The sequence below is a fragment of the Platichthys flesus genome, chromosome 21, assembly GCF_949316205.1.
Source record: "Platichthys flesus chromosome 21, fPlaFle2.1, whole genome shotgun sequence".
Lineage (NCBI taxonomy): Eukaryota > Metazoa > Chordata > Actinopteri > Pleuronectiformes > Pleuronectidae > Platichthys > Platichthys flesus.
The window spans coordinates 968213-986778 of record NC_084965.1 but is presented as its reverse complement, the minus strand read 5'-3'; the positions used below and the strand labels follow the sequence as shown (position 1 = coordinate 986778).

The following is an 18566-nucleotide window of genomic DNA, read 5'->3' as shown; positions in this document are numbered from 1 at the left end:
AAGTGTCTGGAAAATCAAGAAATGGTTTCTAGTCATAAGGCACGTCCGTCCGTAGTTACTGACGTCATCTCTGGGCGCCGTGTAGTCCCATTGTGTGGTTTGTAGTTCAGAGAGAGAGGGAGGGGGAGGGAGGGATGGATAGAGAGAGGGATGGATGGATAGAGAAAGAGAGAGAGGGATTGATGGAGGGAGGGAGGGAGGGAGGGCGAGAGAGAGAGTCCGGTGTGTTTTCTCCTCTGACCTTTTCTCACTTTACACTTTAACAATAAACACTGAGTTCATATGTTACAATAACTTGTGTGTGTGTGTGTGTGTGTGTGTGTGTGTGTGTGTGTGTGTGTCCTTGCTTGGTATATTTGGGTGTGTTTCATGAACAGACTGGTTTGTCCTGATTCCTGTGAGCTCTGTTTTTTTCCTCTCAGACTGAAGATGAGTGATTATAAGGAGGAAGAGCAGAGAGAGAGAGACAGAGAGAGAGACAGAGAGAGAGATAAGTCTGGTGTGTTTCCTCCTCTGACCTGTTCTCACTTTACACTTTATCAATAAACACTGAGTTATTAGAACAATTTCATCGAGTTGATCGATCTCCAGTACCTGCAGAGAGGAAGTGAAAGTGTTCAGACTCGTTCTAACTTCAAGGAGCAGACGGAGGAGACGTGAAGTCTGAAGCTGGTGAGTGTTCAGCTACATTTATATTATTCATTCATATTATTTCACTGTCACTGACTCTGGGTCAGTTTTCTACTCGTGGACTTTAGAGAGAAGAAGATTCAGGATGAACTTCTGTCAGTCAAGGGTTAGGGTTAAACCTACAAAGATTAAGATTAAGATACATTCATTTGTCCCAAACACATGCACAGACATGCAATTGTAGGGAAATTTAACCTCTGCTTTTAACCCAGTGGTTCTCAAACTTTTTCTGTCATGCCCCACTTATGAGCGAGAATATTTGTCATGCCCCACCAGCTCCCCTGCCCCAACAAAATTATGACAAAATAGGCCAAGTTTAACTTGCGTATTTTAAATAACAAACACAATAACTTCACATCACTTTCAGGAATTTTTCTGATAAGCAATTAAAACAACTTTTTGTGAAATGTGTCACTACTTTGCTACATGTTTGTGTGCTTCTTACAACAAATAGTGCAATACCTTTGCCAAGTTTAACTTGTGTACTTAAATAAAATGTACATGAACAATAACTTCACATCACCTTCAGGAATTTGTGATGACCATTTAAAACTTTTTTTTGTGACAATTTTCACTGCTTTGCCACATCAATCTGTGTGCTGCTTACAAAAAATAGTGCAATACCTTTTTCACGTTTAACTTGTGTACTTAAATAACATGTACATGAACAATCACTACATTCCTCCATCAGTCCGTGCTATTTCTAAAATAGAGAAAAAATTAATTAAATTATAATCACTTTGTTTCCAAGATGATAAAGTTCAACCAAAAATAACACATGCAGAAACTTGGCAAGAAATATGGGCAAGTTAATTTCTAAGAACTCAAGTCTTGTCAACTGTATCAGTGGCTGCAATGAGACTGTTTTACACTGCACAACTTGTCAAAATGGGGTTTTAAGCTTGATAATGCCACTCTTAAATCATTTTCAATATTGATTTAAGTGAGGCCACAGCAGAAAAGCCCATCTCACAGAGATAGGATGTTGCAAAGGGAAGCAGAATCTTCACAGCCCTCTGCCCTATGAGTGGATGCTCCTTCTCCACGCCAATCCAGAATTCACTCAGTGTCTTTGCTGTAAACCTCAGCCTCAGGCTGGAGTCAGATGTCATCTCAATGAACTGGTCCTCTTCAGTAGAGCTGAAATCAGCAGGTGGTGATGCATTGAACGGATCTCTCACCCAGTCGTACTGAGCAATGTTGTTTGGGAAGTACTTTTGAAAGAATCCTCTCAGGGAAGAGATGTGCTCCCTCAGACATGGAATCACTGTGGTGGCTCCAGTACCACTGGTGTCAGCAAACTCACTCAGATTCTCAAAGGAATCAGTATTTCCCTGATCAAGTCGCCTGCCCCACATCTCAAGCTTTCGTGTGAATGCACTGATCTTGTCAGCCAGGTGTGGAAGGTGCTTGTCTCTGCCTTGAAGCTGAAGATTTAATTCATTCAGCTTTCCAAATACATCGCTGAGGTAGGCCAGTTTCATCATGAATAGTCCATCGCTGAACTTGCTTGCAAGTTCATGCATCCTCTCCTCCATCAAAAACTGCTCTCTGAGCTCAAAGACTCGCGACAACACTTTACCTCTCGAGAGCCACCGCGCTTCGCTGTGAAACAGCACTGCTGAATGTTGAGCGCCCATCTCCTTGTTTTTATGTTTTTATGAAGTTGACCACGTTAACAACATCGGCCTAAACATTGTTTAGTTCAGGACTAAGCTGCTTTGACGCAAGAGCTTCTCTGTGTATAGCACAGTGGGTCCATTGCGCATTTGGCGAGACCTGCGTGATCAGTGCCTGCAATCCCCTCCTTTTCCCTGCCATGGTCTGTGCTCCATCCGTGCAAACACCTTCACAGTTTCCCCACTTCAGTCCATGTTCTGTCATGTAACAGTCAAGAAGCTTAAAGAGCTCTTCAGCTGTGGCCCTACTTTGAATGTACTTGCAAAACAGAAAATCTTCACAGAGTGATTCTGATGTGACAAAGCGAACATAAGCAATTAATAAGGGTTAGGGTCAGTTCTTATCACACATAATGGAAGTGAGTGACTGACAGCTGTAGAGCTAATGTTCAATATGTACTTATATACAAGGTAATATTCATATTTATGACTATATACTAAAGTCAAAGCCTTTGTAAAAAACATTGTGCTGCAGTAGCAGAACTCTGAAGAACATTGTTGAACTGAGAAGATAAAGATTGAACATATGCTGTAAATATGAATTAATATTAATGTGAATATTGTGCAATGAACAGATAAAGTTGTATAACTGCAATACTTTGTGTATATTTATTAGTGTGTGTGTGTGTGTGTGTGTGCGTGTGCGTGTGCGTGTGCTTGTGCGTGTGTGTGTGTATGTGTATGTGTGTGTGTGTGTGTGTGTGTGTTGTTTCCTTTGAGCTCAAAGTGTTTTTCTTCTCAGACTGAAGATGAGTGGTCATGTGAAAGAGGACAGAGCAGAGTCTCCAGGGTTCAGCTGTGTGTCTCTGAAGAGTGACTGGTCCATGCATCAGCCTCCACACTTCAGTAATGAACCTGGACCATCACACACAAAGTAAGAGACCTGCTACAAACATGTGAAGCTCCAAACTGAATCCTCAGAGAATGAACCAGTGAATGATGTGTTCTGAATAAAAACATGTTTGTGTTTGCAGAGGTCAGGACCACAGACTGAGAGCAGAGTCTCCAGGGTCCAGCTGTCTGTCTCTGAAGAGTGACTGGTCCATGGAACATCCTCTGTTGTTCAGTGGTGAACCTGGACCCTCACACACAGAGTAAGAGACCTGCTACAAACATGTGAACCTGCAAACTGTCCACTTTCTCTCAGTGTTTATTGGTGGAGGTCACTGCTTGTAGCTCTAAATATGTTTTTCATGTTGGTGTGTTGATGCTGACCACTGAGGTCACTTTGTTCTCGTAACATTATCTTAGAAGAAACCACATGAATTGTGGACAAAGGGGGACGGAGTAGCTGCAGGGCCCCAGCTGATCCAACAGGTGATCTTCAGAGACACAGGTGGAAGAATAGTCTGAGGCAACATCAACATTACTGTGTTTTAGATTTAAACACATTAATGTTAATATATTTCCACCTCACACATAAAGTAACAGACCACAAACCTTCAACCTCCAAACTGCTCTCTGTTTATTTAGTTGAGGTCACTGCTTGTAACAGGAGATGGGCTCTTAAACCAGGTGAAGAAGATTCTCTCATTAGGAACCAGGGGTCACACTCATCTTACTCTGTGGAGGTTAGCAATGTAAATGAGGTGGAGTCATTCTGCATCGAGGTCTGACAGAGAAGTAAGTTGCACCATCCACTCATCTAAAGAAACCACCGTGAATCCCAGTGACCATAATAACTTCTCCCAGGTTTCTCTTTGAGGATCTTTAACGGACTCCAGTGTGTTTGTGGCTCAGCTCATTAGAATCTGCTCTGTTGAAGGTTCATGACATCATCCTTCTATCTGTGGCGTCTTTCTAACTTTAATGCAGACGACAGAGTTTTATCCTCCAGTTCCACCTGACGGCTGCAGCTTGCCCCAATACACTTTTGTCTTTATGATATCAAACCCTGGAGCTTTGTACAAGTCAATGAAAACAAAGTTCATTATATTTGACCCTCAAAGCACTTGAGACCCTTTACTCTGTGACACCCAGCAGACAGAAGCCCCATGTTGTCTGACTCTGTCCGTCCAGACCTTTCTTGTGAACGGGATATCTCAAGAACGCCCTGAGGGAATTTCCTCAAATTTGGTACAAATGTTCTCTTAGACTCATTCAACAGATTTTGGAGGTCGAAGGTCACGTGCCCTCACAAATCATGTTTGGCCTCTTGAACAGGATGTCCCATGTCTGTTGTGAGGAAGTTCCTTCACATTTTGATCTCTTGTCACTTGGTCTTGAAGATGAACTGTTTAGATTTCAATGGTCAAAGGTCACTGACCTCATGAGTCTGGAAACAATTGGCTATATTTCTAGTTTTAACCTGTTGGTCTTGTGCTTCTCATGTCTCCATTATTAATCAGTTTAAATGTGCTTCATAAAAATATGAGTTGCCAACTTGTTACTCTGGAGTCTGCCTGACTTCAGATGCTTAACTGCAGTCAACTTGAAGCTGTCAATCAATCATGACAAAATGACAACCTGTGACTGTGACATGTGAGTTATCAGGACATGTCTTCACAGGGAGAGGAAGAGGAGTCATGTTTCTGAGGAGGAGCAGTCGTCCTGCTGTGCTTCGTGTCAGGACGTCCTGAAGGATCCAGTCTCCACCAGCTGTGGACACTGGTTCTGCAGACAGTGCATCACCTCATACTGGGACCAGTCTGGTTCTTCAGGAGACTCCTCCTGTCCCCAGTGTGGAAAAAGATCCAGAACAGGAGCTGGAGGTCAGACAGCCGGTCAGAGCAGCACTGTACATGTGTCTGCTGATGTCTTCACTTCTGACAACAGCACATGTGGTTTTATTTTGTTCCTTCATACAGCATCAACATTTAACATCGTTAGAAAAGCACAAAGTTGAAAAGCTTTTATTTTCTGTAGTTTTTCTGTTTCTGATGAAAACAATCAGCAGATTCTCAGATTCTCTATCTCTCACATTGTTTCTTGTCTTTCAGCAGATCGTGGTCTGCAGGAGGTTTTAGATGAACATAAGCTCAGTGTGAGGAGGAGATGTGAACATGTGACTGAAGGAAGTGATGAAACAGGAAGTAGAAGCCTCCTCAACAGGATCTACACTGAGCTCCACATCACAGAGGGACAGAGTGAAGAGGTTAATACTCAACATGAGGTGAGGCAGCTTGAGACGGCTTCCAAGAAGAAGATCCTCCAGGACACTCCCATCAAGGTCCACGACATCTTTAAAGCCTCCACTGACCAGCAGAGCAGCATCAGAGTCGTCCTGACCAACGGAGTCGCTGGCGTTGGAAAAACCTTCTCGGTGCAGAAGTTCACTCTGGACTGGGCAGAGGGTTTAGAGAACCAGGATGTGGGTCTGCTGGCTGTGCTTTCGTTCAGGGAGCTGAACCTGGTGAAGGACCAGCAGCACAGTCTTCTCACGCTGCTCCATGTTTTCCATCCAGAGTTACAGAAGCTCACGGCAGAGACGCTCGCTGTCTGTAAACCTTTGTTCATCTTTGACGGCCTGGATGAAAGCAGACCTTCTCTGGACTTCACCCACAGGGAGCTTGTGTCTGAGGTCACACAGAGGTCATCAGTCAACGTGCTGCTGACAAACCTCATCCGGGGGAATCTGCTTCCCTCGGCTCTCGTCTGGATAACCTCCAGACCTGCGGCGGCCAATCAGATCCCTCCTGCATGTGTTGACAGGGTCACAGAAGTACGAGGCTTCACTGAGGCCCAGAAGGAGGAGTACTTCAGGAGGAGGTTCAGGGATGAAGAGCTGTGCAGCAGAATCATCTCACACATCAAGACGTCCAGGAGCCTCCACATCATGTGTCAAATCCCAGTCTTCTGCTGGATCAGTGCTACAGTTCTGGAGCACATGTTGACCACAGACCAGAGAGGAGAGCTGCCCAAGACCCTGACTGACCTGTACTCACACTTCCTGCTGGTTCAGACAAAGAGGAAGAACAACAAGTACGGTGAGGGACATGAGACGACTCCACAGCAGCTGATGGAGGCTGACAGGGACGTTCTCCTGAAGCTGGGGAGGCTGGCACTTAAACATCTGGAGGAAGGAAACATCATGTTCTACCAAGAAGACCTGGAGCGGTGTGGTCTTAATGTCACAGAGGCCTCGGTGTACTCAGGAGTTTGTACTGAGATCTTCAGAAGAGAGTGTGTGATCTTCCAGAAATCAGTCTACTGCTTTGTTCATCTGAGCGTTCAGGAGTTTCTGGCTGCAGTCTACATGTTCCACTGTTACACCAAGAGGAACACAGAAGAACTCAACAACTTCTTGGGAACAGATGGGGACACAGACAGTACCTTCTCCCTGGATGACCTCCTGAAGAGAACCATGGAGAAATCCCTCACCAGTACAAATGGTCATCTAGACCTGTTTGTTCGCTTCCTTCACGGCCTCAGTCTGGAGTCCAACCAGAGAGTCTTAGGAGGCCTGCTGGGTCGGACAGGGAACAATCCAAAGACCATCAAGAGAATCATCAACAACCTGAAGGAGATGAAGAGTGATGACGTTTCTCCTGACAGAAGCATCAACATCTTCCTCTGTCTGACTGAGATGAACGACCACTCAGTTCATCAGCAGATGAAACAGTTCCTGACGTCAGAGAACAGATCAGAGGAGAAACTCTCTGAGATCCACTGCTCAGCTCTGGCCTACATGCTGCAGATGTCAGAGGAGGTTCTGGATGAGTTGGACCTGAAGAAGTTCAACACATCATTCCAGGGTCGACGGAGACTGATCCCAGCTGTGAGGAACTGCAGGAAGGCTCGGTGAGTCCAGACATGATCAATAACATGTTCAATCAGTGGAGATGAGTGTGTGTGTGTGTGTGTGTGTGTGTGTGTGTGTGTGTTTGTGTGTGTGTGTGTGTGTGTGTGTGTGTGTGTGTGTGTGTGTGTGTGTGTGTGTCCACCCTGCGTTTGTACTCCATCACCAACCAGTGCAGTGTCTGTCCCTCCAGGTTCCTGACATGTTGCATTCACAATAATATGAGGTCACTGTGACCTTTGACCTTTGACCACTGAAATCTAATCAGTTTATCTTTGAGTCCAACTGGTCAAAATGTGAAGAAATCCCCTAAAGACAGACTTGAGACTTCAAGAGGCCATGAACATGTTGTTTGACCTTGACCTCTGACCACCTGTATCTAATGAGTTCCTCTGTCAGTCTGAATAAACGCTTGAACCAAATCTGAAAGGATTCTCTTGAGGAGTTTTTAACATGTTAATGAGGCACAGAGGGGATTTACCAGGGTGAAGGTCACATGATCAGGTTTTGTATGAATGTTGTGTTTTCTGATTTTATTCTAACAGATATTTTCTTTAATTACAGACTCCATGGTTGTGAACTCTCAGAGACCCACTGTGAAGTCGTGGCCTCAGCTCTGAAGTCAGACCCCTCACATCTGAGAGAACTGGAGCTGAGCTACAACGAGCTGCAGGATTCAGGAGTGAAGCTGCTGTGTTCTGGACTGGAGAGTCCAAACTGTCGACTGGAGGCTCTGAGGTCCTTAAATCCTTCTTCACTTTCAGACTTTCTTTCTTATTGGGTCATTATTTATTTAAATTGTCTCAGTCCTGCTCTGCTCACTGTCCCTCAGTCACCTGTCACTCACCCAGCCTGTCAGTCACGTCCACCTCATCAACTCCATTCACCTGCACTCACCTGCTCCTGATCACTAAGAAAGTGTCAGTAAATAACATGTGGACTGAGGACGAGCACTCGTCCTCCTCAGGTTTTCAAAATAAGACACATTCTTATTGAAACACGTTGGACAGTTGATAAGTATAGAAACAAACAGGAAGTGACTCTCAGGAGCCATCTCTACTTTAAACAGTGTTTAATTACACAAACCTGCTCAGTGACCAACACACAGAGAAGAAGCTGATGAATGAAACAATGGTCCAACATGTCTGATCTGATATTTATCTTCAGGTCACAGACTGGACTGAGGTCAGCAGCATGTTGAGAGTCTGTGTTGACATGATGACGATCCACAACAACAGGAGGACACCTTCTAATATTCATATTTCTTTATCCAGGTTGGTGTACTGCAGACTGTCAGAGATCAACTGTTCTTCTCTGGCTTCAGCTCTGAGGTCAAACCCCTCTCATCTGAGAAAACTGGTTCTGATTGACAACGATCTGCAGGACTCAGGAGTGAAGGAGCTGTGTGGTTTTCTACAGAGTCCAACCTGTCGACTGGAGTCTCTGGGGTCAGTTCACTGACTGACTTTTGTAGATCTCATATCTATAAAACAGCATTTATACACAATTCACCTCCTTTAATCCTAATTTAACATAAAACGTCTTCATACATAACTTGAATCCATTCATTAATTAATCTGTGACATTTTAAATATTCAGCTACTTGTTAAAACACTGAGTTTAGTTCTGGATTTCCTAAACTGATCTGCAGGACAGAGACCGGGTCCAAATAATCTATTTGTACTGAATCAGGACTCGTTTTTAGTCCAACATGTCTGATTTCATATTTATCTTCCATGTTATGAGTCTGTGCTGAAATGAATATGTGTCCTTTATTTTCACACATGAAGTCAGTTTAATTTACAGTTAAGTTTTATTCTTTATCCAGGTTGAAGGACTGCAGACTGTCAGAGATCAGCTGTTCTTCTCTGGCTTCAGCTCTGATGTCAAACCCCTCTCATCTGACACACCTGGGTCTGAGTGACAACGACCTCCAGGACTCAGGAGTGAAGGAGCTGTGTGGTTTTCTACAGAGTCCAACCTGCCAACTGAAGACTCTGTTGTGAGACATCACTTTTTAATTTTAAAGATTCATTGTTTAGAATGTATTTCTCATACAAGTGTCATGTTGCAGCTTAACTCCCCCCCCCCCCCCCCCCCTCCAAACATGAAAGTGAACCTGCGCCAGTTTCAGCTGTCATAGAAACTCAATAGGTTAGTTTGTCCAGTCAGGGCTACTGTAAAAATACATGTTGTTAACCCTCAACAAGAGTAAGGAAAAACTCTTTTAACAGGTAAAGATGGTAGAAACCTCAGAGAAACACATGTGAGGATCCGTCTCCGAAGACAGAAAGAAGTGCAATAGATGCCAAGTGTAACAGAGAACATCAGAGAGATCAGAGTATTTACAGCTTTGATTAGAATAAACAGTTTGTACCATAATGGAAGGTCAATGAATTTATGGATTATTGTCTGTAATGGTTGAGTATCTGAGGAGAAACACTCTATGTCAAGCAGTCTTGTCGCAGTCATAGTCTATGGTCAGCAGCCAGCAAGATCATGATCCACCATCCAGATCGGATCCACTATAGTCCTCAGTCATTGTCCACTGCGGCCAATTAGGATCCATCATCAGCTGCCGCCTTGATGGTGGTCCACCACCACCATCCGATGCCGACGCAATACAGAATCCACAATTACGATCACGATCTCTGATACACAATCCACCCTCATAATCAACGATGTGGCTGCGGCCCTGGATCTGCGGACGATAAGGCAAAGGGACTCCGGGGAAGAAGTCAAGTCAGTAACATGTATTGATGAGATATTCATTTATTTGATGTGATAATGATTTGAGAAGAGGAAGGAGAAGCTGGAAAGAGAAGCTCTGTGTGGCATGTGTCTCCCTACCTTCTAGATCTACAGCAGCAGAACTAAGAGCAGGTCTAAGACAAGACTGGACCAGCTCTAACTATAAGCTTTATCTTTAAAGAAGGTTTTGAGTCTACTCTTAAACGAACAGATGGTGTCTGCCTCCCGAACTGAAAGTGGTAGATTATTCCACAGCAGAGGGGCTTGATGGCTGAAAGCTCTGGCTCCTACTCTACTTTTAGAGACTTTAGGGACGACAAGTAAACCTGAATTCTGGGAGCGGAGCGCTCTAGTGGGTTTATGAGGTACTAACAGCTCTTTAAGGTAAAATGGTGCCATATTACTAAGGGCCTTGAAGGTGAGGAGGATCATTTTAAATTCTATTCTAGATTTAATTGGAAGCCAGTGTTGCGATGCCAATACTGAAGAAATGTGCTCTCTCACACGTGCTGCAGCATTTTGGACAAGCTGCAGAGTCTTTAATGACTTACTGCTGGAGCCTGATAATAATGAATTACAATAGTCCAGTCTGGATGAAACAAAGGCATGGACTCGTTTTTCAGCATCTTTTTGCGAAAGGAAATTTGTTTTAAGTGACTATTAAAAGATAAATCAGGATCGAAGATCACTCCCAAGTTCCTGACTGTTTCGTTGGAAGCAAGGGCAATGTCGAGTAGTGCAGCTATATCATTTGATAATGTATCTCTAAGGTGATTGGCTACACCCTTCTCAGGATTTTAGACAGGAAGGGGAGATTAGATATCGGTCTGTAGTTAAAAACATCTGGTCTTGGGTGGTTTTTTGAGTAGGGGTTTGATTACAGCTATTTTAAAGGACTGTGGTACATAACCTGATGATAATGACAGATTGATTGTGTTCAGTAACGTACTATCTATTAGGGCAGGGATGTGCAAACTTTTTGACTCGCGGGCCACAATTGGTTCTAAAATTTGACAGAGGGGCCGGGCCAGGACCAGATAGATGGAGTGTTTTTGTGAACTAATATAAATGACATGGAAAAATCATTACATGAAAGGATTTGGCCTTAAACAAGTAGCAAAGGATTTATTTGCAATGCAATTTAACAAAAACTCGCCTTCGTAGAAAGGCTTGCTAGCCTTTGCTATTTCGAATGCCACAAAAAAACTTGCCTTGGTAGTTAACTCTTGAATCGCATTTTGTCAATAAATTTTGTTTTGCTGAGTCTGTAAATTAGCCGCCAACCTCTGAGCCGTAGCTGCCCATTCTTGCGTTGACTGCTCGCTAGCGTAGTTAGCATGCTTCGTAGCAAAGTGACTGCTGATGTTGTACTCCTTGAAAACTGCAATAGTTTCTCGGCATTTCAGGCATACAGCCTTCGTATTTTGTTGACCACTCCGTGTTAAACACTCTGCACTCATTGTCCACTTTTCGTTTCCTTGATCCGCTCATTTTAAAGAAGGGAGCACAGTGCAGAGCGAATTAGTGAAGGGACATTATGTGCCCTTTCGAGCCCTATACACAACACTCCCGGTCAAATTTAATTTATTTTATTTTATCCAAAGAGACTTACAATAAGTGCATTCAACCTCAAGGGTACAAACCCAGGACAAAGAGAAAAAAGAAAGTACAATTTCTTCAAAAATAAAGCAAAACTGCAAAGTGCTATAAGTGGCATTTAAGTGCTACTAAATTCTTAGTTTTTTTTTTTTATATATATATATATTTGGATAAATAGCCTTTGATGACAGTGATATAATATTTAAAAGATCACATTTAAAAGTCTTAGTTTCCTGCATTGTTGCAGAGGTTGTGTTAATTGGTATTCATTTTTTGTGTAGAATTCTCGCTCTGTTATTATTTGATTTTAATAATTTAATGGGACGGCTTGACAGACACAGTCTCTGTGGGGTTTTGGTTGTGTGACTGATCCAGAGGAGTGAAGCTCTGCTTCCTGGTTCCACCTGTGAGTTGTCATTTAATAGACTGAGTAATATTCCTAGATAAGAGAGCTGCTCCATCCCAAGTACGATGAACGCATCTCTCCGAACAAGACCACGTTTCCTCCCAAAAGTTTGCCATCTTATCTGCACTTCAAGAAAACATGATCATAGAACTGCTCGCCCTTTCACACATCAATTGTGGAACATGTTCTGACAAGTGGGTCGGACATTTTCTGGAGCTGAAGCAGCAGCAGGAGATTGTCCGGGTCCAACTCGTTCACAGCAACAGGAACATGTGGGAACATTCAGACGAGGGGCGGAGCCAAAACACATATCTCCATGATAACCATGGTTACGTTAAGTTATGTTAAGTTACAGGTTCACTGTGAAGGAGTTAGTGACGTCTCCAGGTGTCGTACACGTGCAAGTAGTCCACTTGTTCACGTGTACGACTCCTGAACATGTCCAGCAAGATATTTAGAGACATCTAGTGGTGAAGTTACATATTACAAACAACTGAACCCCGAGGACACGAGGACTTTCAAGCTGTTTTCAGAGTTTGACTTTCACACATAAAGAACGGGTGGAGCAGCAGGAGGCGGAGCCTGTAGGGCAGCAGGGGGCGGGACATGACGGATAAACTCTGCTGTGGAAAGATCAGTGTTGTTGTTTACAGCTCATCCACACCGGCGTCCGCCCTCATCACCAGAAGATCTGGAACCTCTTCGTGTTTCCAAGTGGACGTCTTCGTCTTCTACCTGTACGGCTCCTCTTCTTCATCCTGAGATATTTGTGTTCTTCCAGTTTCACGTCCGTCACGTGTTAGAAACCTCATCAACACGTCCACTCGCTCTCTGTGAGTCCTCTGGACATTCACCTGCTCTATTCTCACATGGACTCACTCAGAAACTTTATTAGGAGGCTGCAGGAAAAGTTCCAGAAAATGTCCAGAACAACTTGACTCAGACTTCAGGTCTGAAAACAGAGACAGTGATGTTTAGTCAAAGTCCTTTATTTTCACACATGAACTCAGTTTAATTTACAGTTAAGTTTTATTCTTTATCCAGGTTGTGGAACTGCAGTCTGTCAGAGATCAGCTGTTCTTCTCTGGCTTCAGCTCTGAGGTCAAACCCCTCTCATCTGAGAGAACTGAATCTGAGAGGAAACGACCTGCAGGACTCAGCAGTGAAGGAGCTGTGTGGTTTTCTACAAAGTTCAATCTGTCAACTGGAGACTCTGAGGTCAGTTCACTGACGGACTTTTGTAGATCTCATATCTATAAAACAGCATTTATACTTTAATTGATCTCATTTGATTCTAATTTAACATAATTCCTCTTCATACATAACTTGAATTCATTCATTAATTAATCTGTGACATTATAAATATTCAGCTACTTGTTAAAACACTGAATTTAGTTCTGGATTTCCTAAACTGATCTGCAGGACAGAGACCGGGTCCAAATAATCTATTTGTACTGTATCAGGACTCGTTTTTAGTCCAACATGTCTGATTTCATATTTATCTTCCATGTTATGAGTCTGTGCTGACATGAATATGTGTCTGTTATTTAAATAACATAAATATGTGTATGTTGTTTTCACACATGAACTCAGTTTAATTTACAGTTATGTTTTATTCTTTATCCAGATTGTGGAGCTGCAGTCTGTCAGAGATCAGCTGTTCTTCTCTGGCTTCAGCTCTGAGGTCAAACCCCTCTCATCTGAGAGAACTGGATCTGAGTAACAACAACCTGCAGGACTCAGAAGTGAAGGAGCTGCTTGATCTACAGAAGAGTCCAACCTGTCGACTGGAGACTCTGAGGTCAGTAGATGGTTGGAGTCAGTCCACGCTGCTTTCATCAGTATGTTACTAAACACAGTCAGTATCACAGATCCAGGGTCTGTGCTACCAAGCAGGATTTGTGGTTATCAGGTTAACTTCAGGTTTAGTTTTTTCAGTTCTACGAAGCTCGTCCACTTCTTAACCAGGTCAATCACCATGGTAACTTCTGATGAACAGCTAACCTGCTCCAGGTTAAGTTGGAGATCAACCCGTATAGAAGCTCCGCCCACTGACCACAGTGACTCTCCACTGTTGTCGGGTGCACGGTCTCCTTAGAGGGACGGATAAGGGAAGTTTAAATCAACGTCTGGTTGGTTCAGTTGATCTCTAACTCACCCAGAACATCTCAATGTCTCCAGACTCATCCTGTCACCAAAACACCAGATGACCTCAGCTTCCTGGAGACAGGTCCATGTGTGTGTCCTCAGAGACAGTGTGTGTCTTCTTCTCTTCCACTCGTCTTGTTAGTAAACAACAGATTCATATCTCGTGGCCTCGAGTTATTTATCTCGTTCACACACGTTATTATGTTTGTCACTTAATATATATTTTTACCAGATGCCACCAGGGGGCGCTGTAACTTACACATTGACACGATCCAGATGTTTTACCAGCTGTTCTTCCTGCATTTAGCAGCTGTGACTGAGTTTCTTTTATTCTGGATCATGTGTTTGTTTTCCTCTGATTTTTATTATAGAACAGTTTGATCCTGGTTGTGAAATATGAGGCTCTGCTGTCAGTCAAAGTGTCCAAGTCTGTGATTGGTCATACACAGTAAACCCCGCCCCTTTTATGTTCACGCTCAGATCTCGATGAGGAAAACCTGAGTTAACTTAACGAGTTGATAACCAGCGTCATGTGACCACTTAACCTGACTGTGTCTGTCAGGTTCAGTTGAGCTGATCTCAGAAAGATCTCCTGGACATGATGAAGTGTCTTCATGGTTCAGGCCTCAGTGTTTCCTCAGTGAAGCTGTGAGAGGACAATGAGGACAGACGTCAGGATTGGACAGAGACACAGAGAGACAACAGTCGGCCAATCAGACGAGCCACAAGCTGCTTGGGATCATGTGATTGAGTTGACATGAAGACGACAGTTGTTGTTGTTTTCATGTGAACAGGAAGTGAAGCTGGACCACAGCTGACAGCCTCACACGAGGGACAGAGACGCTGTCGTCTTCATCTGATCTGAGACAGTTTGTCCTCTCACTTCATCAGTGAATAACTGATCAGGTGGATCTTTGTCAAAGCTCTGAGGTCAGTGGGACTGAAGCCTCTCCTCATCACATGGTAACCAGGAGCTCTTTATACAGAGCAGAGCCTCTGCTGAGGTCCATCTGTCTCCTCTGGTCCCAGTTTGTCAGAAGCAGATGTTCATCAACACACAGTGAAACATGGCTTCACCTGTAACAGCAGTAAATCCACCTCTCAGGTGTCCACTCTGCACTTTGACATGCAGAGGACACACACTGAGCTCTTAGCGTGTTCATTCCAACACGTGAACATGAAGCAGAGAGGAAGCTGCTCCACCTCTGAACAGGACTGAAGTCCCTGCTGCTCTTTCTACTGGATGAGCTGCATCACTGACTCACAGCTGATGAAGTGAGTCTCTGTGACAATGATGTCTTCTTCTCTCAACAGGTGGAGGGGGGGGTCTGAGTCTGAGTCTGTGTCTGAGTGAAGCAGAGGACAGTGTGTGTGGATGGAGGCTGAGCTGTGTCCTGAGGATCCAGAGGCTGAAGCAGCAGCAGCTTGTGTGTAGAGCGGCTCTGACTGGACCTTGTTGCTGGGAGGCAGAGTGGAGACAGAGCTCCAGAGGAATCAGAGGAGGTGGTTGCAATATGTAACTTCACCACTAGATGGCCCTCCACACCGATTGTGTTTATTCACATGAAGACTGTGTTTATTGAAATGACACAACACAAGCAGAATATATAACCCCTCTATAAAGAGTCACATATATGTGTTTAAGATTCCTTTATTCTGTTCCACCTTTGTCCCTCAGTGTGTCTCCATGTGTGTAGAACCACATTCTGTTTGTTTATGATCTTAAAGTTCCTGGATTCACGTCACAAATTGATTTAGTTCAACACAAAGTTCAACACAATCAAATCACTTTGAGTTTAAAATCAGACTTTTGTCTTTGACACAAAAGATCGAAACTCTGGACTTAAAAATGGGACGTTTTCATTTCTGCATCAGGTGCAGAGCGGTGGTGTCTTTTCTTCTTTTGACCCACAGGTGGCGCTGCAGTATAACAGCAGCACATCCCAGTCAAAGCCTTTATATTCAGTCTATGAGTCAAACACATGGATCATTTCCTCTGTGACAAACCAGATGTAACGAGAAGAAAAACACGTCAGAGAGAAAAGTTCTGTTTCTACTTGTCTCTGCTTTAATGCTCAATAAACATCCTTCCACCGACTTCACTGGAATCATGACTCAGCTTTTCTTTCCTCTTCAAACAAACTGGTGGAAACATCTCGTCCTTGGTGCAGGTACAAGAACAAAATCACCAGTTTGACATAATGGAAACCAGCAGAAGAAAAGTGAATGAGACATTTACAGTATGAAGAAGAGTCGATGAAGAGCAGAGCATCTTTAAGTCTCTGAGGAAACTGTGTAATAAACATTTTACCATATTTAATAGAAAACTGACCCGAGGACGTTTTATACAAACGTAGATGAAGATTCTTGTTGTTCGTTCTCGACCACCACCTCAGAACAACCACCAGGGGGAGACTGTAGCAGCCTCTGGGAACAGCTGCATGCTGGGAAATAATTGATGATGGGAGGTTCGCAGCAGAGACAAGGGACAGAAAGTGTCTGAGAGATGATGTCCTGAAGACAGTGGACATTTTGGGCCTGTTGTGTTGAACAGTTTGTGTTACTTTGTGGAGACACTTGTCTCAACATGATGATGTCACTTCCTGTTCAAGCCCGTCTCAGTTCTTTGTGACTTCAGGATCAGAAATGTTGGACAGAGTCAGTTCCTGACAGGCTCCAGTTCTCACTGTGTGGAGAGGTCATCATGTGACTTTGTGATGATCCTCAACACACGTGTGTCAGTGTAACATGTGACTGTGACGCCATGTTCATGAACACGCTGCTCTAACATCTGTCCACTTCCTCTGCAGCAGAGTGAGACCATCATCTCTTCATGGAGCTGTGCACCAGGCTGGTGTCACGTGACCAAACACAAAGTGTGAACAACACGTCATCAAAGGATCCGAATTATGAGAAATACTTTGTACTGATGGAGAAGAGATTGAGCTCGTGATGAAACTCTACATCTGATCCATACATTTATTATTTATTATTCATCAGTTGATTTCATTCATCCACCAAACAAACTATTTAAAAACACAAGAAGAAGAATCTGATCTGCAGCTGTTTCACAAGATGTTCATTAACTACGAGGTTTAACCTCTCTCTCTCTCTCTCTCCCCCTCTCTCTCCCCCTCTCTCTCTATCTTCCCCTCTCCCTCTCTCCCATTCTCCTCCCCCCTCTCTCTCTCTCCCCCTCCCTCTCTTTCCCTGTCCCTCTCCCCTCTCTCTCAATCCCCCCCCCCCCTCTCTCTCTCTCCCCCCCCCCCCCCCCCTCTCTCTCTCTCTCCCTGATGGGTGGATCGAGCAGGGGGGGCTGGTGGGAGTCCGGAGGGTCAGACCGAGCCACCGACGCACCGGGACGCGGCTCAACTCTCCGCTGTGACGAGCAAACTTCTCCGTTTACCCGGAAAGACGCAGAAGAGTCGGAGCAACAGCTGGAGCAGAGACTTTTATTGTGAAGGCGCGTGGTTCTGTGAGTTCTCTCAGCTGAGCCGCTGACGGGCTGAAGAGGCTCCTCGGACCCGGAGCTGTTCCGGAGCGAAGCGGGACCGAGAGGAGGAAGAAGCGGCTGAAGTTCAGGAGATGCTGGAGGAAGCAGCCCGGTGCGCCCCGCTCCCTCCCCGGCTGCGCTGAGGAGCCACAGTCCGCTCCTCCTCAGCTCCTCTTCAGCTCCTCCTCAGCTCCTCCTCAGCTCCTCCTCAGCTCCTCCACAGCTCCTCCTCAGCTCCTCCTCAGCTCCTCCTCAGCTCCTCCAGCTCCAGCATCACTCTGCTCGGATTAACACACGCACGCTCCCGCGCCTCTCTCCTCCAGGTCGCACCTGACTCCAGCCTCTGGTCCTGCGGAGCTTCGTTCTCGTGGATCGGCCGCTGCGCGCCTGCTCCCCGGGGGGGATGTGGCGGCAGTGAGCGGGACGCGGCGGGGCGGTGACGCTGTGACGGACCCGCAGCTTTTCACGCAGGAGTTTCACATGTGAGTCCCGCAGCTGCTGCTTGTTGTTGGTTGAAATGATCCTGTTGTTGACCTCTGACCTTTGAGAGCCGCATGTTGAAGCAGAATCCTCTCATCACATGTTGGGATGGATCGAACGTCTTCAAACCAAAAGTCAATGCGTCATTTGCTTTAAATCAGCGCCACGTGTCCAAATCCACATTCCTACAGTTTCCTTCAGATGCTGTCATGTCCACTTTCTACTGGGATTGTGATTCTTATTGTTTTTATGATTTGGTGACGCAGACTCGCTTCAAACTTCTCACCCTCCTCTTCGCTCTTCATCCTGTGTTTTGAGCCGCTCTCTGCCTCCAGAGACTGTTCCTCTGTTCCTATGCGACCCCCCCACACCGCTCCTTATCGAGCCGAGCCGAGCCGAGCCACCACTTCCCATGAATGAACCGGGTCTGTTTACGTGTTTACATCCTTATGAACAACAACAACAATAATACTGATTTTAATATTTTAGTTGGAACCTTAGTCGTGAATTGAAATAACTTTATCTCTGGAATATTCTGATGGTTTCTTCACAATGTCCCTTTAATAATCCATCAGAGAAAGA

General features: G+C 44.6%; 2 protein-coding genes and 1 long non-coding RNA gene across 3 annotated transcripts in view; all 3 read left to right on the top strand.

Annotated features, from left to right (window-relative positions):
* Positions 1–480: 480 nt before the first annotated feature.
* Positions 481–13155, top strand: LOC133933031 (NACHT, LRR and PYD domains-containing protein 12-like). The gene is made up of 10 exons (XM_062379984.1): positions 481–672; positions 3112–3243; positions 3344–3463; positions 4878–5204; positions 5313–7109; positions 7672–7845; positions 8382–8555; positions 8936–9109; positions 12908–13081; positions 13128–13155. Exons 2-10 carry the CDS (start codon positions 3119–3121, stop codon positions 13153–13155), a joined length of 3093 nt encoding a protein of 1030 aa, XP_062235968.1. The 5' UTR covers positions 481–672; positions 3112–3118.
* A 339-nt stretch (positions 13156–13494) lies between these two features.
* Positions 13495–16119, top strand: LOC133932495 (uncharacterized). The gene is made up of 2 exons (XR_009911957.1): positions 13495–13664; positions 15326–16119. It is a non-coding gene; the product is annotated as an uncharacterized LOC133932495 (long non-coding RNA).
* A 1217-nt stretch (positions 16120–17336) lies between these two features.
* LOC133932456 (sodium channel protein type 4 subunit alpha-like) overlaps positions 17337–18566 on the top strand; it is a 92856-nt gene continuing 91626 nt past the window's right edge. Inside the window, exon 1 of the mRNA XM_062379133.1 lies at positions 17337–17986. The gene's annotated coding sequence lies outside the window, so the exon portion shown is untranslated. The remainder of the gene's footprint in view (positions 17987–18566) is intronic.